Source organism: Micropterus salmoides, unplaced genomic scaffold, assembly GCF_014851395.1.
Source record: "Micropterus salmoides isolate LMB-PRFRI ecotype aquatic unplaced genomic scaffold, ASM1485139v1 Ms_hic_scaffold_1460, whole genome shotgun sequence".
Taxonomy (NCBI): Eukaryota; Metazoa; Chordata; class Actinopteri; order Centrarchiformes; family Centrarchidae; genus Micropterus; species Micropterus salmoides.
Window position 1 is genome coordinate 6,005 of NW_024040553.1, and position 24,597 is coordinate 30,601.

Consider the following 24,597-nt stretch of genomic DNA (forward strand, 5'->3'; position numbering starts at 1 on the left):
GCAGCCTGCCTATGACCCGCCCCCGCGAACCAGAAACAGGAGATAGGATAGCGCAGAAGAAAGCCAGGCTGGAGCTGCCCCGGGAAGTCAGGAGTCTGCCAGAGTCAACGCAAACAACGCCATTTCACCACTCGCTGAAGAAACAGCAAACTGAAGATACAGGTATGTCGTGAGCAGCTGTTTTCGGCGGTTTTGTGTTTATTTCTTGTCAAAGGGCCGTCCATCCCGGTCGTAGCGCAGCTAAGCTCTTTACCCAGGCCTGGGAACGGCCCTCAGGACTTGAACGGAAGAATGAAGCGGCAGACCGGGTCAGAGATTTCAGGCGAGAGGGAGGCTGGGTCACCAGCAAGATGAGGCCCGTGGGGGCAGATGTCCACGCCTCTGGACGGTCTAAGTGTTGGTGAAAGAGAAACAAACTTGGGTGTTTGTTTTAACAATGTAGCTTGTCAGTTTTATAGGACTTCCTCTGTACTAATAATGGGATTGGCCGGCTAACGTCAGTGCCTGGCTCATGGTAGTTGACGTTAGCTAGCTCATTCAGAGTGATAGGCTCTGGCAACTCAGTGAGACGAACTTGAGTGGAGACGAAGCTTTCCTGTGTGGATTTAACTATTATAGCAAGTACTTGTAACCACGTCCAGGCCATTATTGAGAATCCACTGTTATAATGATTGTTTTGTTAGTCGTGTCGGTGAAGTGAGCTAGTCGTCGACAAATGTCCCTCTACTTTCTGTTTCGTGGGTGTTTAGTTATTATAACGTGTGACTAAGGAGCTAACGTTAGCTTGGGTAACTTAGCAGGAACGATTAACACTAAGTTAGGTCAGTTTTGCTTTTTCTGTGATTACAGGCTGTATCCACAAACAGCCTTTTCTTTGGTGTAAAAACAGCTGCCATAACGTCTCTTGGTTCAGCAGTCTGCACAAGGCCGACGATTAGACATGATCTAGCATGCTGGGGCATTTAGCACTCAACCATAGTTGCTGCCCTGGTTGAATGATGAAGATGCTTGCTATGTCAAAGACAAGTCGAGGTGTTGTAACTTATTTGTGGTACTTAAAATGAACGACAACCTTACTACATCTGCAATCAGGTGGCGAATAAAGACACGACGCACTGTACCCTGATGACTTATAGATCTATTTAGTTTAATAAACTTACTTTAATGCTAAGCGATCTAAAGTACTTTTATGAAGATCTTTGGAAATCCTTAAAGTGTTTGGCCACACTTTGCGGAACTTTGTCTTAGCCAGAAAGAGCAGACCAATACCTATTGGTTAATGTTTTCCACCATAACCAGGTGCTCCACTGTGTACTTTGCTACTTTCTGCGTAGTTTATGACCAGAATACTGATTGTGTCTTATCAGTTTGTGATACAGCAGAACTACTCAGACAGAACCATCTTCAATCTTTCACTCTACAAAGTTTCTTTGCTCTCCATTGATGTGCTTTTTAGTAAAGCGTTGTCATCTTAAAGATGTTAAGTGTAGAGTCCTGCATGACCTGGTTTTCAAATACTGTCTGAACTGCTTTTTGGGTCTGATAGTTATCAGAAGTTCCCTCTCGGGCCAGGCCTGCCAAATCAGGAGGCCTGGCCAGCCAAGTGGCTAGATTCCGGGGAGCCAACAGCCCGAGAGGGCTTTGTCCTCCGGGCTCATTTTAATGCTGGGACAAGGCTCAGGATGTACGGGGAAACACATGCACCTTCCACTCTGAGTACTGGGGCTGAAAAAAAGCAAGCAGGCTTCACACTTTTACACCACCCATACGTAAAAAGCCAAGAACCAATGTTGCTTTAAGTTATGTCACAGTTTGATTTTTGTCTGACATGGAAGATTTCTAGAACATGTATTGAACTTGGCATAATGAAAGTAAATACTGAAAATAGGTATTTAAAACCTTGTTTTCCCGTTCCCACATGGTGTGTATGTAGTACACACTGTACTATAGATTCTTTATGTCTTCTTTTATAGCTATAACTAGCAAAACGGTGAGAGTAGTTCGTGCACAGTGCTCTCTAAACCAACAGATATTTCAACAACATTTTTTATGAGTTTGCTGTCAACTGTAGCCTATGGAGCGTGGAGGAATGCATGGCCTTTGACACAGATGCCATACAAACAAACCAGAGGAAATGAAGTGGATACGTGTTGAGCGTGTATGGCAAACTTTTCTAATCAACGAGTAAGACCAGCCGATTGAATGTGTTCGTCGGAATCAAGGCTCTTCATAAAGTGTTATAATATAAGCTGATAAATAGTTATATAATACTGAATAGTTTGGTGCTTGAAAGGCAAAAACATTTTTCAGCACTTTGTAACTTAGTTTTTAAAAGTGCTATACAAATAAAGTTATTATCATTATTTTTCAGAGTAAGATGAGTCAAATAATCATTAAAACAAACCTGGTACATTTTTGTGTGCTGTGGAAGATGTAATGAGAGGTTTTCGAGGTGGGCGTGAAACAGGGTCAACATTACACTATAGGGCTAAGCCTGCCAGTCCTCAGGAAGCCCTGCAGTGGAAAGTTATTCTTAAATGTATTATCATGGGTAATCTGCTTAATCCAAATTACTAAAGAGGTCTGCTCTACGACGCTGACTCCTACGCTATATTACTGCCACAGATCTTGGGTATAGGACTGGATTGCACTGCATGTCAAGTCACTCACCATTGGTGCCGCTATGTATTGTTGATGACACAATGCTGCTGTCGTCACCCAGGGCTTAACTTGTTCTCCGTTTTTAAAGCAGTGGTTTTATTTTTGTAATAACTGCGTATGTTTGCACAAGGCTTTGCACTGCTGTGTGTTGGGTTGCAAGACATACTCTTCAATGTTTGAAATGAGATCTATTTCTGTTATCAGAAGTGTTGGCACTATTTTACAAAACTGCAGCACCACCTTCGCGATTGTAACATCAAACATGTCATCTAGGGTGTTGTCAGATTGCTAAAACCGAAGAAAAAAAATGTTCTGCAAGAAAAAGTATTTAATCCAAAAACGAAAGAAATAAGAGCATAAAAGAGGAAATCTGGAAAAATGCCAAGCCCTCTGCCTACTTCAACAGCTGACATGGACATTTGACATGTTTTTGATAGCATTTTGTTGAAAATGTTGGCAGTGTTTCTTCTTAATTTCTTTCACATGCATTGGCTGAGAAATTGCATTAATTGATATACTTATGTGTAAAATACATGAGTAATTATTGCTATGACAAATAAATCCACCTCATCTTAATAGTCATGTTGCAGGCATTTCCTCAGTGTCATTTATGCCAATACATGGAGCGTTAGTTGGTTTTAGTTGCATGTAGTGATAATAAAGTGTGTTGTGTCTCAAATGAATACTGCTTTATCCGCATTGATTCCACCCCAGCTCATTCTCGCTGCGTAGCCTTCAGGGGACAACATATAGTTCCTAAGAATATCTTTGGCAGATGCTAAACTGATGTAGTCTCAGGACCTCTTGACTCTGAACTTTGTCTGCGATGGAAGAAGAACCTCTTCTTCCTTGGCTTGAAGCAGGCAGGGGCCAAGCTGCAGCTGCAGCAGACCTCAGTGAGTGACACTTGCACGTGGATGTATTTTTGCCTCTTGCAAATCCATCCTGATATGAGTTTAGAATACCACCATGTCGTCCTTGTGGGGGCTGAAGGAGGGAAGTGACTAAATGAGACAGTGAGCTATCTTCTTTTTAGCCTAGTTGTCTCTCTGATGTTCTTGACCTATTTTGTCCCCCTTTAAGCCAGTGTGAGTGAAGTTGATGGCTTTCATTCTCCTCTATAACGGTCTTCTATCTGGCTCTTAACAGCCAGTGTTTCAAGTAGATATGCCTTATTCTCTATGAACTTATTAAAATGGAGGGCGGGTGTTAAGCTGTGTAGCTTGGTTATGGTTATCTAATTGGATCATATCGCTAAGAGAGGACAGGGTGTCAGTGAGAGTCCTCTCACTCGCTGCCTCTCAGCACTATTGATGTACTAACACCTCCTGTCCATTCCTTTGTTGCCATGATGTCTACAGATTTGCAGATGCATGTTGTGATGTGGAATGGAGCATGTCTGCTTTTTAACTGTTGGTGTGACCAAGCGGCCTAAACTAAGCATCGTGTCTCCTTCTCTTCAGAATGGCGGTGGATATCTACGACTCTCAGTACCTGCTCATCCTGGCCCCTTCCCTGGTCATCGCCCTCATGTTCCTCTTCTTCTGGCTCTTCATGAAGGAAACCTCCTACGACGAGGTGCTGGCCAGGCAGAAACGTGACCTCAAGGTACCACCATCCAAGCCAGACACCCGGAAGAAGAATGAAAAGAAGAAGAGCAAGAAGAAGGAGAGTGCCAGCGGAAGTGGCGGTGGTGGAGGAGAGTCTGAAGAAGATCTTCGGGATTTTGACGTGACTGATGGTGCCACCGGCTCCGCTGTGGAGGTAGAGGAGGAGCCTGCACCAGTGGCTACACCAGATCCTGCTCCACCAACACCTACTCCCTATGTGCCTGTGTCAGTGTCACCAGAGTCCTCTGTCGGTCTGAGGGAGAGAAAAAAGAAGGAGAAAAAGGCAGCCAAGGCGGCTGCTGCTGCTGCCGCAGCTACAACCCGGTCTTCTGAGGAGCCAGAAGTGAATGGCTCAAAGCCAGTCGGCCGCAAGACTGAGCCACCTCTGACTGCAAGCAAACAGTCCAGCCCTCTTTCTGCTCAGCTTGAGGTTCAGGTCCAGGTCCAAGCCACTCAGGCTCCTGTTCAGGGTCAGACACCACCCCAGATCTCCGGGAAGAAGAAGGAGAAGAAGAAACAAAAAGCAGAGCCTGGTGAGTAGCCAAGAGTACAGTCTTAGTTTTTTGGGGAAAACATGGAAATTGTTGACTTTAATTCGATAAATTCCTGAGATGAAACGTTGAGATTGACAGTATTCCTCCTTTCCCTTTCCAGTGGAAGATCAGCAGCCAGAGATCAAGGCCGAGCAGTGTCCAGTTCTGGTCAAGAAGGAAGCTCCTATTGTGGCTGAAACCAAAGTTTTGGATGGTGCAGCCCCAAGTGCTACCAGTGGCAAGAAGAAGAACTCTGCTAAGAAGCAGAAGACTGAGCATGGTAATGATGATACAGTGCCCTCACATGCTAAATTATATCTCAACTTCTTTTAAAATACCTGGCCATGTGCTCAAACCGAAGCCTGAACTTGTCGCCTTGTAATCAATTAGTTTTCCCCCAAATCCAGTAGATGAAGCCGACTCAGCAGCTCCTGCCAATCACCAGGCAGCCCATAATGACGATATTACATCCAAAGTTAGTGGCAAGAAACAGAAGAATGAGACTGACAAAGGTAGGAGGGGGAAAAAAAAGTCTTATCCAGTCTTTGGTTCTTTTTGCTGTCGTGCTAAATTGCATCCCCTATCTTGTTTTAACAGAGAATACGGAGATGAAGCTGAAGGAGCTGCTGTCTGGTCTGTCCAGCCTGGCTCTGTCAGAAGCCGAGGCTGTCAGTGTGATTACTCTCCTCCGAGAGAAGAGCCCCAATGCCTTGGATGCCTGGCACAAAGTGAGAGATTAATAAGTGATAAATTTGAATTAGTTGTCCTTGACAAGTGATATTTCACACTATGTGCATTTGGCAGGTGACCTGGTATTTGTAGTTGGACTTGTTATGCCTGCTTTTCTAACGTCATGTGTTTCACTAACCAGTCTGCAGCTAGGAATGACCCAGCTGCACAGGAACGGGAGAGACTTTTCACAACTCTGCAGGAGGAGGCCTCCATTGCTAAGGACAAAGTGAAACAGCTCAGCCAGGTCTAGCTTCCTATGTTCTGCTTAATGAATTATGAGATATGTTAATTAACTTATTCTTTGTATTGCAGGAGTAATTCCATTTGTTTGAGTGAAGAGCTTCATGTGCTCTCTTTCCTCTATGCTTTAGGAGCTTCAGGTTGAGAAGCAAAAGACCGGCCGGGTGGAGGCCGTGATGAGAGAGCAACGTGCAGCCATGGAGAAAGAGCTGGGGAGCATGCAGGGCAAAGCACAAGGCAGCTGCCAGGAGCTCCAGACCATGCAGATTAAGGTGAGCTTTGGTTTCCTGCAAGTATGGAGATGCATTCACTTGTTTCCAATTTTGTTCAGTTATCTGTACAGTTTATAATATTATATTATACAACACTATATCATCAGGACTGTGGGAAAAATCTGGAATTAAAAAATGTGAAGGATCCCAGATCTTTTGGCATTCTTCTCAAGGCTGCATGGAAACTGAATCCTGTTGTTTGTATGTAGTTCCTGCAGGTGAGGGAGCAGCTGGAAAGCCAGATCACTCGACTGCAGCAGGAGAACGGCATCCTGAGGGACGCGGTCAGCACTGCCACCAACCAGATGGAGAGCAAGTCAGTGTTACCTACTATAGATAAGAACATACTGGTCATGCTCTGTAGAGCTTAATACATGTCTCATCTGCTCAGCTTGGTGAAACCATAGACTGTATAATAGAAGTGGACGCAGCCACTGTGCTGTCATTGGTTAGTGGACTACCCTTTTGAAACCTTGAGGTTATCATAGCCCTCACCATCTTTGCTTTTTGGAACCAGAAGTGACCCTATTTGCATCCATAATTCACGTTGACTGTGATATTAAAGCATATTCTGCTTTATCATCTATTTTCCTCTAAATGGGACCATAACTTGCAAAACTCAACATCGTGCTGTATTGAAGGAGACTTGAAACTAGCAATTAAAACCAAAACGCTGGACATTCCTGAAGTGTTCACATTCATAACGCGAATAAACACAACTCGCTATTACTACAGCTGTATGAACCCAAAGTAAACATTTAGCTGTGATTAAATAGCAATAAATGGATCAAACTGATGCCAAAATAACATGAACATGAATTCATGCTTTGTCAGGTCTGTCAGCAAGACAGCAGGACAACAACTTCTAAAATGTTTGTTGTCAGAATAGAGTTCAGATGGATCAGGGCTATGCTATGCTAACTTGGTCACAGTAAAGTACGATGACAGCTGGAATAAAGTTATACACATGTTTTCTGAACTCACCAGGTAGTTCAACCTCCGCTTTCTTTTCTCCCAGCAATGTCCAGTTTTTATATAAACATGAAATAGTACCAAACGACGCTAACAACACTGGAACCAGATGTGCACGGAATCTAGCTGCAGAGAAGCTCGAGTGAAGATAAATCAACGTTGTATTCCCAAAAACTAAAGTAAAAAGCTAATTTAATAAAAGCAGTTTACTCCGAGCTCCTCCCTCGAGCAAACGGCGTAGTTGTCAGAGCATAATCCAGTCCAACCACGGGTGTTTATTTGTCCAAAAGTCAGAGCGCTGCTCCCTGCTCCTCTACCCCAAGTTTATGCAGCTCTCAGCCGGCCTGCAGATTTTTAATCGCCCGCTCTGCCTGGCCCTCTCCACACAACGCTCTGAAGCTGTCTGTGACGTACGGACAATCTCAACGTTGACAGGCTATCGCGACTCAGTGTCATGTGAATTTCACACACGCGAGAAATTCCTTCCCTTCGCTTTGCGTCGCCGGAACCGCCCCTTTGTGTCGCTTTGCGCCGCTCGACTGGAAATCGTGGCTTTACGCGTCTTTGCATTGACTTTGTATGTAAACTCACCGCCCCGAACGCTCGCTTCGCTTTTGGTCTGAAAGCACCATTAGCGAAACAGGGTCATTTACACTGGGGACAGGTAGCCACCACTTTTTTGAAAGCATTTGTTAAAAATGTTCAGAAAAATAGCTTGCACCAAGGAATGTTAATTAACAAATAAAAATGCTATGAAAATGGTTTATTTGTACTTAAGAAAACTTGCAATGCAAAGGCTCTGCATTGTTCAAAAAAATTAACTGAAAAAAGGAGCTGATTACTGCATTATTTTTTTTATATTGTGAATTGTCCCCTGCCACCTGAATTTGAATGAATGAAGACATTTCCACCATAAATTGGTGCAGAAAATGCCTCCACAATGAAGGAAATTAAGTGTTTAATGCTAAAAATCTTCTGGGGGAGGACCCCCAGACCTACGTAGGTCTATTACAATTTATTCATGTGTTGTAGTCATAGACACCAAATTTGTGCAATGTCACATCTCAGTGTTTCATCACACCCCTAATCTGACCCACTAAATGAAACGATTGTGGGGTGTCCGACTGATTTTGGTGGACCGCCTCGGCCAAAAATGCCAGGGCCGATTATTTTTTTATTATTTATTTTTTGTTCCAGCCCTGCTCGGAGGTTGCAGTTTAGGTGAAACACTCCTATGATTCATTGATAGATTTGTTTGCCATTTGCACAGGTACAAGACAGTACAGGTACATTGGAATTAATGTGCGAATCTCAGTCGGCTTTAAACTAAAAACACAAGTAAAGAGAGGCAATTTAAAAGCAGAATAAAAAATAATAAAGACACCCTATATAAAAAATAAATAAATACACACATTTTAGCTCAGACTTCACTATCTCAGAAATTTATTCTGCCTGTGTAGGTCTGTAGGTCACATTAAGGCAGAGCTCCATTTGCATGCACAGTTACACAATGTGAAATGCCCCATACAGGCTATTTGTAGTTTGATTAATCAGAAACATCCACAATAATGCCCCATCAACCGTTTTGTTTTAAATTTGTGAATGTGTGCTGCTTTATAGGAATTCAGCAGAGCTGAACAAGTTACGTTCTGAGTACGCCAGTCTGATGAACGAGCTGGCAGAAAACAACGGCAAGCTGCAGCAGGAGGAGCACCAGAGGAAGTCACTGGAGGTCAGCTACAAGCAGAACGTGTCCCAGCTGGAGGTACTCTAACCCAGATGCACAATGTGTTATTTAGCCTGTGCTTCAGTTTCCCCAGCCGAGACAAAAGTGAACCGAGCTGTACAAACCTGGGCGATGCTGCACAGCTTCTAATCTGGTTGGCGGGTGTGGTAGCATTGCCGGGGAAATGGGAGGAGGTCATATTGGAGAAGTCCTGGGGAGGGGTGTGGGAAATAGAACCTGGGTTGGGAGGATTGTGTTGGCTTTGGAAGCTGGAATGTTTGAGGCTTTGTGCTGTGTATAAACCACAATTTCCGGCTAGATACCCAAATCAGCCTTTCCTGTCTTTCCTGAGATTTTCATGACAGAAAACCTGGTGTTCTTTCTTGCACAGAGTAGAAAAATCGATTAAACAGTCTACAAGATGTTTTTGTAATTTGGACTATCCATTAACTGAGTTTGACAGATCCAGAGCTGTATTTGAATTTGAAAGAGACTGGAGGATCACAGGCTTTTAGAAATTCATGTAGTCTTGATGCAAATCAATCGCCGCAGTCATTGACTTTAAGTAGTGATCTTGAGAATGAAAGGAAAGGTGGATGGAAGTAATTTGTTATCTTACTGTGGCTGTACCCTCCCAGTCAACTTGATTCCCACTCAAGCCACCACTGCTAAAATGTTTTAAGCGCTTGTTTTCTAGTATAATGGTTGGGAGACAAGTGTTCACCAATCTGGATACATCTCTCATCCCCAGGCCCAACTGCAGGATGCTAAGCGACGTTGGGAAGAACTGCAGAATTTCCTCCACAATGTCAACGCTGAGAGAGAGAAACTTCAGGCCTCAAATCAAGGTGATTTAAAATCTGTCGCACTAAAAATGTGATCCTTCTTAGCTTTAGCTTGTTGCTTCTGCTATGTCAAAACTGAATTTTTCAGTTTACATTCAGCAACTGAAAATCTGTGTATATGTGGGCGCAGAGCTCCACAGCCAGCTGCTGGCATTGGAGACGGAGATGAACAACAAGAACAAGGAGTTCCAGACCCTACATGGCAGCCTGACTGACGCCATGGTCTCAAAGGAGCGCCTGGAGCAGAGAGTGAGAGAGCTTATGGAGATGACCCAGCACAGTATGCCTGATGACTCACTGCAGGCCCGGGTTCAGGTGAGCCACCGCAACATCACATACAACAAATCCATTTTATAGTACATCTGTGCTTGATTCACTATATTGGATCAGATTATATGGAAGTTTATCAAATGGAGCCGTGGAATTGGATTACACTGATGGATTCTTAAGCATTGTGCAAATGTGTTGAATTAGATGCAGACTTTTTGCATGTACTAATACTGTCTGTGGTTAACAGGAGCTTATGAATGAAAACAAAAGTCTTCACGTCCAGAATGAGAGCATGCAGGCCCAGATCTCTTCACAGGTATATTTGTCAACCTCATTTTTCTGAGTTTTGTCTATGTCTACCGGCATAACAGTGTATGTATGTAGTGTATGTGCTACTAAGATTTATTTTCTTCTCATTTAGGCCACCCATGTCGCCCACATTGAGGAGATACAGAAGCTGTAAGAAACTGTTTATTTTATTTGATGTTTTGCCTTTTCAGACTAGGGATACACCGATCCAACTCAATACCGAGTACCGATCCCATAACAGTGTAAAATTAACAAGCTGTATTTCTGACTTTGAGGAAGAGGCTGGAAATCATTATTTTATGTGTAAGGCAACATCAGGGCTTGACTTCAACATTGCCGCCTAACCTTGTAAAACAAAATGCTGTGTCAGCTCTCCTAGCAAAATGTTCGGGTCCACCTGCGTGCTGCTGATGCATTATGGAATACGTGCGTAATTGACTCGAATAGATTGGCCCCCTTGTCACCAAATACCCGATCCAGCTATTTGAGTAACTATCAGGCCGATATCGGTATTGGATCAGTATGTACCAGTTTCAGACATACTAACTTTATTAAAAGTGATACCATTTTTCATGTGCTCTCCCAACTCTTCCCCTGTTCTGTTCAGATTGGCTGAAAAGGAGTTGCAGAGGAAGAGTCTGGAGGATTCTCTAAATGCTGAGCGGAGCAGCGGGGCCAGTAGAGAGACTAACATGCAGGTACATTCATCTACCAAATTCCTGCAGACTAATGAACCGATGCACTAGTTAGTGTAAGAATCTGTAGATATTGGTAAACGTCTTCTAGGCCTCTCACCGTGTTGAGGGGGAACATGGACGGAAGACCATGTACACCACGCTGCCTGAAAGAGGGCATGCTGGTTCACATTTTCAGATATTTTGGGTTAAACCTAAAAAGAATAATGCTGTGTCATTGTTCAAATTATTGTATTATCATGACATAATAAGTGTTGTCATCTCTTTCCTGTCCCGTGTCCTTTTCCTCTGCAGGCCTTGCACAATGAGAACATGTCACTGAAGGCAGAGATTCAGAATCTGCAGGCACAGATTTCCGATCAGGTCAGCTACATACCATGACTGTTTTTCCAAATTTAAAAGATCCCTAGGCATTTGCATTCTTCTGTTTGACACACCCTCTCTATCTATTGGCCTTGGACTCTCCTCCGGTAGACTGCCTCCCAGCTGGCTTTGGACCAGTTTCAGATAAGGTGTGTGAAAACTAGAACGTATCTTGAATACATCCGCTGTTTAGGCGTGTTACTGTGTCCATGAAACAAAAAAGCCATAATCATTATCTGAATGATCGTATAAAACATTGCTTCCTACCCAGTTGCCGGGAGAAGGAGGAGACCATAAAAACCGTACATGGCCTGCTGGAGAACAGGCTGATTGAGGTGGCCAACAAAGACGAAGAGCTCAAGGTGACCGTTTTCTTTTGTTCAGAAAGAGACGGCCCCAGGTAGCAAAGCCTTAAGAAACAACTGAAAACTTGCTGTCTCACCCCCACATTTGACTGCCATCAGCATACTTTAAGTGACTCTGTATTTTGCTGCGTGCCTTGCAATCACAATCCCTAATGGGCAAAAAGTAATGTCTTTTCCTGATGCAGGCTGTAAGAGAAGAGAAAGAGGCACTAAAACAAGAAATAGAGGCCATTAAGAGAAAGACAGAAGAGCAGTGTGTTGTCTAAAAACTTATATTAAAAAGGTGTGTTTTTCCCCAACCCTTTTATTTCTGTATTCATTTGTTTGAAATTGTGTCTTCCCCTAATCACAGGCATCATCAGAGTTGACAGTGGAAGAACTCCGGAGCAAGTAAGTAACAGTGTAGCTGTACAATGTCTTATTCACCCATCCCCTGTCCAAAACACACAGATATTTAAGGTAATATTTAACTTTAGTTTCAGTGCCAACTAGCTGAGATGAAGAGTAGCTGATGCAAGTCATGATTACATGTTGTGAACCCAAAGGCTACTACTTACTCTTTTGTAAGCATATCAGAACTAATTCCTCCTGGCATTCCAGGCCAATGCCTAGACACACCCGCGATAGGAAGTCTTTTAACATCTGATTTCCACTTGCTGCTGTTAAATGTCCTCTTGTAGTGGATATCATTAAATAAGTAAATGGCAACAGATTCTGTTTGACTTGAAACTGTTCTGTGTGGTGAACCCTTCTTTCACTTCGCTTTATAGGATCCAAGAGAAAGACATGATGCTAAAATCAATGGAGGAGATGCTACAGGCAGCACAAGACAGCAGCTCGTTCAGAGAGAAGACAGTCGAGGTGTGGGCTTTTCTGTATCAATGAAATACTGGATTTCCATATTTCAAATGCTGCTCCTTCTGCTGTTCATGTTGTATTGTCCTAGTTTGAGCTCTTGTCTGAGGCGAGTTTTGTTTCACAGTCTCTGCAGCAGCAGTTGGCTGCCCTGCAGGCAGAGATAGAACAGCTGAGACAGAAGGAGCCGCCAGAAGAGCTGAGCAGTACTGTTGCCCAGCTCGAAGAAGTCCAGGCTCAGTAAGTTCAACACCCCCCCAACCATTTAACCATGCAGTCCTCCAGATTAGCCATTAGAAATCATACCAATGATGTGCACATATGACCGGCAGGCTATTGGTGAAGGATCAGGAGATCCAGATGTTGCAGGGTGAGCTTGAGGCGAGGACGAGCGAGCTGAGCGAGAAGATGGAGCAGATGCATCAACAGGTGAGGAATGCTCTCAAAACATTGCTCACTACAAAGTGCAAGTGTAACATGTTTTATGGTTTGAATCATAGACTGTATATAGAGATAAGATAAGACATTCCTTTATTAATCCCCTGCAGGGGAAATTCATGTTGGCAAGGCAGTACAAAGGAATGTAAAAGAACAACAAAATACAATAAAAGAACTGCAGAATCGGTTAGCATTCTAAATTTAAATTACACACTATATACAGTTAAATATAATAACATGGACCATGTGTCTCCACTTTTTCCCCCAGTACCAAAGTAATGCCAAATTATACCACAAATGGGGGCTGTGTTGGTGAGCCAGAGTCTGCACAGTAGAGATCTGGGTTGTTGCCACGGTATCGAGGTCCCAGTTAACTCTGTTGCGAGCTCAGCTGTCAGTCATGACATAAAACCCCTCTTTATAGCATCAAATAACTAATTAAAAGCAAACTTACCAGAAACTTGAACATACAATTCATCAGTGTGTGACAAGAACTTCCTAAAATGAAAGAAACCTCTTTGGGGAAAAATCATCTGAGACAGGAGGATTTGTTAAGCTATAAAAGATTTTTACCAAGGAACCATTAAGTTGAAGGAAGGGGCTCTTTGACTAGGGATTCAGAAAAAAAACCTGTTCATGTTTGACTTGTCCTTAAAGTTTGAGCTCTCTGTCTTACAGTCATACAATTATAATCAGTCCTATTTTTAATGGAGTCTTTTCCCCCACCTCGTATAGCAGTCCCACACAGCAGTGCCGAGCCCAGAGCTTCTTACAGCGTGAGTAATGTTTAATACATATGATGACAAACACATTTTTCACACACGTCTTCATTTTAAAGGAACCTTAACCACATAATAATGTTCATAATGAGTGGTTATGTTGTTTTCGATCAGGTTGTCAGAGAAGGACAAGCAGGTCTCAGATCTGCAGGGTGAGCTGGTTGAGCTGAGAGACTCCCTGGAGCTTCATAGAAAGAAGAACAACGTAGGTTTCCTACAGCAATGACCTGAACCATGCAATACCAGTATCTCCTCTGGTCTAAAGACATCGCACCCCCCCCCCCTGTGTGGTTCCCCAACACACTACCCTCACACTGGAGTTGCACACTGCATACATTCATACCTCCTGTTGTCCACTGCCACTTAGTCTCGGTTGTTGTGCTTTTTGTTCTTTTTAAGCATTTTTTAAGCAAACACAAAGCTTTCTTTAGCCGAGGCCAGTGTTGTGTGCTCAACATGATCATACACATCAGTACAGATTTCTATTATGATTTGGATTGCTTAAGCTGAGCATTGCATAACAGGGCTTCCAGCCTACTCCTGTTATGCTTGCCTTTGGCCATGACTGTTTCAGCTAGCTTGTCTGTGCTTGTGGGTGATTCAGAGCTTTAGAAACTTGCCCACCTTTTATTTTCGAGAGAGGCATATTTGATTTGATATGTTTACGTGGACTTCTACCGAAAAAAATCTCTAGAAATGATTACTGACTTAATTTAAATAGAAAGCGCTCACAGAATATTGTTACTATACATATCTTGCGTACTGTGCATGTTGCTCTTCCCCACACAAGGTGCGAGACTGGGACTCCCGAGGCTATACGTTCATGCTTATTTTTAGTGGTTGGAGCGTGGGTGAAAAGCAGAGTGTAGGCATTTTTAAAATGAGAAATGCATTCGGTTTGTTGTGTTACTCTACCAGACTTTGAGGGTCACTGAATGCATTTTCCCCTGAGGCTGAACTGAAAGTAGTATCTCTCTGGAACTGACCAAAACAGGAGCTTCGGGAGAAAAACTGGAGTGCAATGGAAGCTCTGTCAGCCACCGAGTCCATGCTTCAAGGGAAACTCAGCAAAGCTGTCAAGGTTCGACACCACCACCTCAGTCTGCTTCACTCTAGTTCCAATCTGATGCATCCCCCCCCCCAAAGAAAATGCTGTTTTGTTTCCCATAATTGACCCAGTGAAATTTCTTTTCAAACATCTTCCATAACAAAGCTGCATACTCATTTGCTTCACTCTGGCCCCTCCCCTCTGTTGTTTGGTCAAGTTTTCAATTGGCTATGTTGAGCTGTTGAACTACTACTCCCCTTGGCAATCTCAGACTTTATTAACTTTCAACTTTTGAAAAGATTTCTCCCTGCCCAAGGAGCCCATGCTGATGCTTGGAAATGAGTGTGCAGTGACCCAGAAATGATTTCACTAGACGTCATTAGATTAATATTCTTGGCAATCATTTTGCAGCTTCCTGTCTTTGTCATTTGACTCATTTCTAGCATGTTTGTCTCCATTCCGCTTTGTGACATCCTTACTGTCAACAACACCAGTAAATCAGTCAATGAAAATCTGTTTAATTCACTTCAATTTTTTTATGCAGTTTATTCTTTTTAAATGATCCATTTAGTGAGTATGCAACAGTGCCCTGTGTTTCTCAATGCCCTGTACTCACAACTGAAACATGTTTGTTCTCCATCAGGACAAACAAGTGTAGCTAAATGTAAAGCAAAATCTACAGTGTATTTCTGAGTGCTGCAGGTCTCTTGGTGTAGACATAGTGGGCTACCAGGTAGTCTATTAACAGTTGCAGTGACGTGTGTGTATTTTTGCTGTCCTCCCCCTACATTAGCCAAGGGTACATGCTGAACCATCAGGCCTGGCAGCTGCTCTCCTGCCATCTGAGTACAGTAGAAAGCACCTTCTCAGAGCTGAGCCAGGGAGTTCCTCGGCAGCTGTTATGTACTGTCAGTGCATGCTGGTTGCATTCGACTCTACACTCGTCTCAGGGCTGCCTTGTGACACAGTGTGTTAATGTGAATAGTGTTTAGAGTGCCAGCTGGCTAGTGCTTGGTGTAAGTTCCCCCTTCAGGCCTCAGAGTGACATGTGAATGATGCTAGCCCATTGTGGGAGGACTGATGGGTACCACTTTTTTTTATTAATTGAAGAGTTTCAAGGTACTTTGTAGAATTTCATGAAAGCAGATTGATGTATTTGGTTTGCAGGAGGACCGAAGCATGTGATGTGCTCTGAATTGGAGGTTGCTGACACTTGGTGTAGGTGTGGCCCTTTTTGAAAGATTTTTTTTCTCAGGGTAATTGGAAGTAGGAGCGAGACAGGGTTTATCCTAAAGTTCTAAAATGATCATTTAAGATGTTAAATGAATAATTCCTGTGACATTGATTGGAGTGGCTCAATGAATTACTTGATGATAATTAATAATGGAGAGTAGAATGAGGAAGAAGGAAAAGTGGTTGTCATCTGCTCTGATGACCACTGGCCCTTGTCTTCGAAGTGACAATTTCAACAGTTCGATGCTCAACCTCCACTCTTCTCTTTTCCTCTTTGCCCCTCCCATCGCCATGTAGGAGAACCAAACAGCACTTGAAGTGTGTCAGGCCGAGTGTCGAGAAGTTCTGCACAGACTTCTGCCCAATGTGCCTCTGCCCAGTGAGCAGGTATGGGTTTTTTATTTTTTTTACAATGCATATTGTGATTTGAAGACCCTTCTTACTCCGTTGTGCTTCTCCTTCCTGTGTCGTTTCACAGAAGTTTCTCTTTTCTTTCTCTTATCCCCTCTTTCTACTAGAACCATCACGAGTGGCTCCACAGATTTCAGAGGGCAGTAGCTGAAAGCTTAGCTGAACAATCCACCCCTGCATCAGGGGACTCTAAGGTAAATAGAGTGGAAGAGAACATATTTCTCTTAATCTGAAGATATCTTTAGCAGTCAGCAAATACTTCTCTCTCTCTTGTTAGGAATTGGCTGAGAAGCTGAAAGAAGCTGAGGAAACCCAAAGGATTCTACAGAAAGACTGTGAGACATACAAGAAGGTTTTGGCAGAGACGGTGAGATGAGGTTTTTTCGCTTTTTAACATTTTTGGTTCTTTAAGTGGTATCGCTCGCTACACTGAGCTGTCGTTCCTGCTGCATCCACAGGAGGGCATCCTGCAGCGCCTCCAGAGCAGCGTGGAGCAGGAGGAGTCTCGCTGGAAGGTGAAGCTGGAGCTATCGCAGAGAGAGCTCAGAGAGGTATTGTGTTTAGGTTTAGCAGGAGACCACTCCCAAGATTGAATATCAAATCGCTGAGGTGATGCATGCACCATGTGGTGCTTTTTATTGTATCATTCTTCTTCTCTAACCTTTTTAGATGAACCAAAAAGTCACAGCTCTGGAGCAAGAGATTGAGAGACTAACTGATGGAGCAGAGTTGGAAAATGTCAGTCTTGTCCTGACTTGTTGTAGTTCAAAAATTTTATCTTCTGCTGTTTGTTTCAGTCATAAGCATATGTGAACCTCTGTCGTGCTCTGCAGATGAGAAGAGAAAAGCAGCACTTGGAATCTGAGTTGGAGAGGGCGGAGTGCGAGAGTGCCACCTATGTGACAGAGGTCAGAGAGGTGAGCAGAAACTTGACTTCTTCATAGTCATGTCACAGCGTTCATCCTGCTGTGGCATAATGAGCTTTGCTGTGTGTCATATTTCATGTTCATGGTGTGTTTTTCTGTTTTGATATTTTTGTGACATCCTGTTTATTTGAGGAATATGACATCCACACAACAGACATTCAGCATTATTGAACTAAAAGTACACTGTACAGACTGGTGATTTACAGTCATGCAGGATCCTGTGCTTTATTTATGGTAACACGGCTCTGCTAGCTAACAGTTTGTATCACTGCGTGAACTGTGTGCTAGTAGTACTGGCCAGGACCGACTCCCACAGACCCATTAAACCCATTATCTTAAAACTTAATTTCAGCTCAAAGATCTGTTGACTGAATTGCAGACCAGACTTGATGGGTCATATACAGAAGCTTTCAGACAGAATGAGGAGCTGAATTTGGTAAGCGTTGCTCACCCTCTAGAGCTCCTTTCCAAACCTATCTCTTATTGCGCTCAGTGGTGGCTCTACACATTGACGGGACTGGGTGCTCCATCTTCAACTGTGGGTCATCATCATGCATAACCTCGGTGAACGTGCATACTCAACGCTTAACTTCAAGAATATTTTCTCTGATTTTTAGGAACCAAGAATGTGACTTTGTAGAGTAGGAAAAAAAAAAAATCAGAGGTTGAGAATGATGACTCACCTGCGCGTTACACTTACAAGACTAACTCTCCATTCTCTACACTGGCACTCCGCTTCATCTCACTTTGCCGTGTCAGGCATCTAACAAATGGCTTACTGTTCAACTTGCCTTCCTTCTGCAGAGTCCAAAAAAGGGTCCATTTTGTCAATCCTCATCTATAATTTTACTCCACAATTTAAACTGCAACATTATTCCCTCTTCAGCTTTCTTACAAACCTTGTCTGCCTGTTTTGTCCAATTGTCTTGTCATGATGTCACTGGACATTTTTCTTTGAAGTGTTTGCAGTCAGTAGTTCATTAACAATATATTGGCTGCGTTCAGACTGACGACAGCGTTATCAAAAATGGATCCTCCTAATTATTATGAGGACACTGGATCGTCAGACCTTTGCTGGGACGCATTGCTTGCTACATTGTTCGGCAACAATTGGGGACGCACAAGTGCATATTCCTGGTAGATTATTTTATAACGTGAATGATGTAATAATACCGTTTATCTTGAAACCATGGAGACACAGGAATAAATGAATACTATGCACACAACCATGCAGCCCCCTTGCACCTTGTTTTGGTTCGAACATGGCCTAAGTAGGACAAAAAAAAACCCTGTTTAATGTGTGTTGAGCACTTTAATGTACCCATTTAATGTAGGCAATGCAAGAGGCTCTGAATAAATACCACTGGGAAGCTACAATGTGCTGTAGAACATATGCTGAGTGTCTGTTTTGATTCCAGCTGAAAACCCAACTCACTGAGACGCTGTCCAAGCTGGAGACGGAAGAGAACGAGAGGCAAAAGGTGGCTGGTGACCTTTATAAGGTAAGAACAGTCATTTCGATTTTACACGGCTTATACGAGTTGTTGTTTGTTAATTTTTTAATTGTTATATTTTTATCCAGGCCCAGCAGTCTCTTGATCTGATCCAGGGGGAGCTATCAAAAGTGACAGACCACGCTGATGACCTGATAGAGAATAGCAGTCTGACGTCACAGACAGTAAGAGTCTGGTGGTGTATGTCAGGGGTTTTCAAAGTCTGAGACTGTGCGTTTTGCTCAATTCCTGGATGCCTGTGGGATCATGATTATGTTATTTGAACCCACAGACATTCAACAATTGAGCAAAGATAACCTAATTTCGCTGTTTGACATAACTTCAGACTATACCAAATACATTAAAAATTGTAAATTAACACTTGAACACACAGTACATCAGAGTGATAACTACCAAAAATGACAGAAACCATCAAAATTATTTGACATGTCTTTGATTTTACATGGAGGGGGTTGTTGAGATGTTTTGGTTTTACTTTTGGGTAATTGTCAAGTCGCCCATCTTTATATATAGTCTATGCTCTAAATCAGCTATTCTGTGTCTGACAGGAAGAGATTGACAGAAAGGAGAAAATGACAGCAGGACTGAACCAAACAGTCAGAGAACTGCAGCAGCTGCTACAAGCAGTCAGCCAGCAACTCGCCAAGCGACAGGAAGGGGTAAGGCCTGTTACTGCACTGTTCTTACCATCCAATAAAACATTACAGGATCACAGTCCTGTCTTTTCACTTGCAACAGTGTGTTTGAATGTGGAGTATGAACATTCTACATTTGTGATTTCCTGCAGGAGACTGACAAAGATCTGCCCATGGTTTAGTTAGAGGAGGAGAGACTCCAAGCAGTCATCCTGACTGCACTACAGAGACCACCTTTGACCTTCGGTCTCCTCATTACCAACATCACACCATACTATCACACCCAGCCACCCCCTTTCCTCAACCTCCGTCACCTCACCTGTACTGTAGGAAGCCTCCAAATGACTCTGGCCGAGGCATTGACAAACCATTCCCGGTCTCACTGTTGGCCGTAATGGAGCAGGAAGAGGTTACTGTTAATTCCAAACACTCCAGACACTGTACCAAAACACACTACTCCACTCCCACCACATTCCTCTTCTTTAGCAGCATCAACAATTAATTTTTAATCTAAACTTAAAAATGACATCCAGCATAATTTAAACTGTGTGGCAACCATTCCTCTGTTTAAAACACCTGTATTTTTCAATGAAATCCTTTTGAAGACTGCAGTAGCTGTTAATTTGTCAAGAGAGGGCAGTGATACAAATTTCCAACTTGACAAAACTATGGGTTTTCAGTCCTTTTTTTTTCTTAACTTAAAGACATGTATTGTTTAAATGTACCAGTTAGGACCTGCTGAAATACACTGTTGTTGATCTGTTTGCCTCCTGTCCAGAAACCTATCACAAACTGTGCATCGTGTGTTCATGAATTCATAGCTCCATGCATACCTTGGCTAGAAAACGGGTTGGAGAAGGGAAATCAGGAGGGGTCTCAGCATATCAGAAGTGTCACTACGTGACTAACTATGGAGATGCATGGACAAATTGTAGTCAAGTCTTTACTGCAGCTCCAGAAAGAAGGGGAGTCTGTGACCCTGGCTGTGGAAAGAGAAGGCCAGGTCAACAGTGTTAGGTTTTTAATCCTACTGCAACTATTCTAGGAATAAGCGTCCCATATCATCTGTAATCAACACTTGCTATATTGTTGCTAAGTTCATTAACACTGAAGATTTTGTTCTTTTTGTAACAGGTGATGTTAATAAAAGGGATGCTTGATAAATCTGTCCAGCGTCCTGTTTGGCTTCTTTTTCTTCCACTGCACTTCTTTCTCCATACCACTGTGGGGCAGCACACAACCTTAGTTACAATTTCAAATTGATTTGACTCATATCCTTGAAAAATCTGAATGTGCACAGGGAAATGACACAGCTTCTGCCTCATGAAGGTTATCCGGCCATCTGACTTCCCTGTACACAATAAACATGTTTTTCATGCAGCGGTGTTATTTTAGGCAAGTGTTTTGAGTGACGTAGAGAAGCTGACACTATGCAGCTTCAATTATGGGACCTTTGGGGTGTGACCAGTTTCCTGTGATGCTGTATAATCCCTCAGAACAGGAGCGCGTTTGTTTTCTCAGCTCCTGCATTACAAAATATTTCCCATCAGTAAGAAGATGTGAAAGGAAGTCGAATACAATAAAATAATCAAAAGCTTACAGAGGACGATATCTGACTGTAATGTTGACTGTGGTCACTTGTTGATGCTGTGAGTGGCTGCATTTGAATTCATTTTTAATCTTTTGATTTGTTTTATTGAAAGAGGTTCTGTGTGACTGGACTTGACTTGCACAGAAAGCTCTTGCACTCATCTTTTGCATGTTAAAAGGCCTTCAAAACAACAGGTCTGTTGTGCTAGCTAGGGGCGCGAGCAACATGGGATCAGCACATTCCTCGCATTCTTCCACACTGTCATGCTGCAGTCAGCTGATTGGACATATGGCTTTTACCTTCATGGAAACCTTGCAACAAAACAGGCGCCACTGTATCCTCAACATACTCATCATTAACTGGATAACACAGGGTGCGCCTTTCTCAGCTTGCTGCTGTTGTGTCATATGTAGTCAGTCCTCTACTGCATAGCTCATTCCTAATTAAACAGTCATGGGTTTAAATGTCTTGATTCCTCTGATTAATAAAATAAAGAAGTGCAGATTTTCTACAGTTCTGTCACTTTTAACCCATATCAAGTGTCTCTTAAGTTCTTTGGAAAGCCTGGCATGTCATCATATGTGGGTGAATGACAAAAGATTTAAAATTGGGGGAGGAACCAGTGATAAATCTGCCTGAGGTTATACTTAGTCAGACATTTACAGGTAGTCTCATGACTCCTATAGAAAGTGACGTGTAAAGCCTAACAGAAAGAATTGAGGAAGTAAATGGGGGCTATGCCTTTCTTATGTCATCATTGCTCACATTGTTAGTCAACTGTGCAATTGTGCTTGTTCCAGTAGGTCTCTGCTCTGCATGCTTCTTGCCTGGAAACATTTGACTCCTCCTAAACATAGATTTACACTCACACTATGCCAGCGCAACATCAGCAAAGCAGTCCCTGCATCTGCTCTCCATCAGTGTGGTATGTGCTAGAGAGCTTTTGATCCACCCCCCGCCCCCTTACTCTACTGTGTGTGCATGTGGGAGGGTGAGGCAGACAGACAGAGAAAAGACTGTAGTGCCCTTTTACACAGACAATGCCCAGTGGATGAAAGCAAGCGGAAAGAGACAGTGGCACAAAAGAGCTGTAAACATTCATTATACGTGCAGCTTTAAGGCCAGCCCCTAGGCCTGTAGTTAAAGGACTACTGTAGCTTGATCCTTGTGCATAACAGCTGAAGAAGCTGAAGTTTACTCCTCAGTACTAACAAGTCTGTGCACAGTATGAACAGAACCAACAAATGCCATGGATTAATCTGAGTTGTATTGCTTTTGGAAATGGAATAAGACATCAACATCTTACTGTGCCGCAGAGTTTAAGGGGAGGAAAGTACCTTTAAGAGCCCCAGTGACCCCCTGCTACCTTTTGTTTTTGTGTCAAGTGTTATTGCACTTTGAAACTGAACACCAGTTCAAACAGAAGGCCATAATTGCAGAGGCAATAGGACCACTGAAGGGGGGCAGAAGCAATAAAGGCACCTCCAGCCATACCGATTCTTGTGAAAACAAGACAGAGGCAGTAAAATGAGTTGATGAGACTGCCAGACAAAAGTGGAGAAGTGGTACATTCACAAGAAAGGCATGAGAACAACTAGACTTGTGGGATATTGGAGGTTGAGAAGTCCTTGACATCCTCACATTCGGTGTGGACATTTGGTTACATTAGTGAGACATTAGTAATGAGTCATTCTCAGAAGTCAAATTACTAGGCGTTGGTGGTATTATTATTAGACTGACTTGCATCTCCTTGCGTAGAGCCAGGTGACTAATAAGATATTATAGAAAGAAATAAGAATATACCTGTAAGTCTGCAACCAATGAAAAGAGGTCTGAAAATAGGACTCAAGACAACAAAATGAAATGATCAGGGGGATGTGAAAATGAAACTTCCAGGCATGCAGATAAATAGTGATGTCATTAGGTTACATAATTAATCACAAGCATTAGCCAACCACAATAAATTTATTTCAAATAAAGTTCTGGAAAGGGCCCAAAGGGTCACCAATAAAATAAGCTAATCTGATTTCGCCATCCTTTCAATCTCTTCATGTTATCGCAGGCAGGAAATGTACCAGGATGATTATTTTCACTGCCCCACCTTCTGTGGGCTCACATAGGCTTGTGTAACTTCATACAAAAGTCATATCTAATAACATCATCTGATCCTTGATACATATGTACTGAATTAAGTCCTATGATGCCAATACTCACAACAAGGCATATTGACGAAAAGTGTGTAAACCCTTGTTCCCGTTATTTATGGGAAACGGGAAACTTTGCAAACATATCAGGAAAAGTATGATCTCTTTAAGAATTCCCAGATTGTACTCTTTGTTTACATAACACCGGGAGCGACCCATGGACCATGCCAGGTGGAACATGTAAAGACTTTTATTCAATCGTACAATAGCAATGTTTATCCAAGAATACATTAAATGCAAAATACTATCACTTATTGTAATTAATACTTTTGATAGCTATATACAGCACACATTGGTCCAAAACGCTAGTGTAAACACATATTTGGTCTGGTCCACCCCCCTACACAAAGTAAAGAACAAGGTAATGGTACGTCCCGGCCCTGCTCTTCGCTGTTTTTGTATCAGCTTCAGAGCGGATTGAACCGCCAAGTAAGTTACGTTTTGCAATGTCACACTAAAGAAGTTTTAGACCAGTTTATTTATAGAAAACTGGATTGGTGAGGGCACAGAGACATATGCCGCAGGATATAAGATCTGAAATGAAAGACTGTCGTGTTTTTTGAAGGGGATACCGGGTGATTTTTGAGCCGCTGGTATTATTACTGTAAAGCTAATGTTGCACAGCGAAGCCAGAAGCCTCATGTTTTCGTCAAGCCAAGAGGAGCACTGCGCCCCGTCCAAAGACCCAGTGAAATACGGGGAACTCGTGGTGCTGGGGTAAGTTTAAGCCTTGTTGGTGTATATTTTGGGACAACTGTACTCGATGGAGTCCCCTGAGTTAACGCGAAAGCGAGTAACGTTATTTATCTAGAGGAAGTTTCACAAGAGGGTGCTCACGGAGCTAACTTAGCGACGTGACTGTTAAGTTTTGAACGTGGACTTTAGTAATTGAGTTTTGTTTTAGGCAAACGTCGACTTTTACACAGAGAAGTTAACTATACATGTATTCAGGAAAAACCAAACAAGCCTTGTTGAAATTCACTCTCACGTTACTCCACTAATCAGACACGTGCGCAATCAGAAATGTGTACGTTTTAGTTTTGCCAAGTTGGTGACGATGTTTCGCTCCCTAACAACGGGGACAGGCGCAACAGTCTTGCTACATTTGAACAAACCGGAGTCCGACAAATGGATAAGTTCAAGGCAGCTTTAGAAACCTGAGTAAAATGAATCTCATACTCAGCAAACACTGACCAGGCAGCTCATTCCTACCTTAAAGATGGGTTCATGAGGTTACAGGAATTCGGAAGCGGTGATGCGGTGATGGTCCCCCCCAGTCCCCAGGGTTCTTCCTATTTTCAATACTATCTATTGCTCAAACCGCACAACTTTAGATCTGCAAGGAAAATTATTTCTTTATCCGCACATGC

General features: G+C 42.8%; 1 protein-coding gene across 1 annotated transcript; it reads left to right on the forward strand.

Annotated features, from left to right (window-relative positions):
- The first annotated feature begins 5 nt into the window (after positions 1–5).
- On the forward strand, positions 6–20,600 carry LOC119903305 (kinectin-like). Its single transcript, XM_038719484.1, has 36 exons — positions 6–162; positions 4,125–4,804; positions 4,926–5,084; positions 5,212–5,316; positions 5,402–5,532; positions 5,676–5,780; positions 5,908–6,048; positions 6,258–6,364; positions 8,641–8,785; positions 9,498–9,594; positions 9,722–9,906; positions 10,109–10,177; positions 10,283–10,320; positions 10,778–10,868; positions 11,160–11,228; positions 11,340–11,377; positions 11,500–11,590; positions 11,779–11,850; positions 11,946–11,983; positions 12,364–12,454; positions 12,576–12,688; positions 12,781–12,877; positions 13,622–13,662; positions 13,780–13,870; positions 14,660–14,746; positions 16,244–16,333; positions 16,465–16,551; positions 16,635–16,724; positions 16,816–16,908; positions 17,027–17,095; positions 17,191–17,274; positions 17,636–17,719; positions 18,702–18,785; positions 18,866–18,961; positions 19,346–19,456; positions 19,585–20,600. Exons 2-36 carry the CDS (start codon positions 4,126–4,128, stop codon positions 19,612–19,614), a joined length of 3,798 nt encoding a protein of 1,265 aa, XP_038575412.1. The 5' UTR covers positions 6–162; position 4,125; the 3' UTR covers positions 19,615–20,600.
- Positions 20,601–24,597: the final 3,997 nt, after the last annotated feature.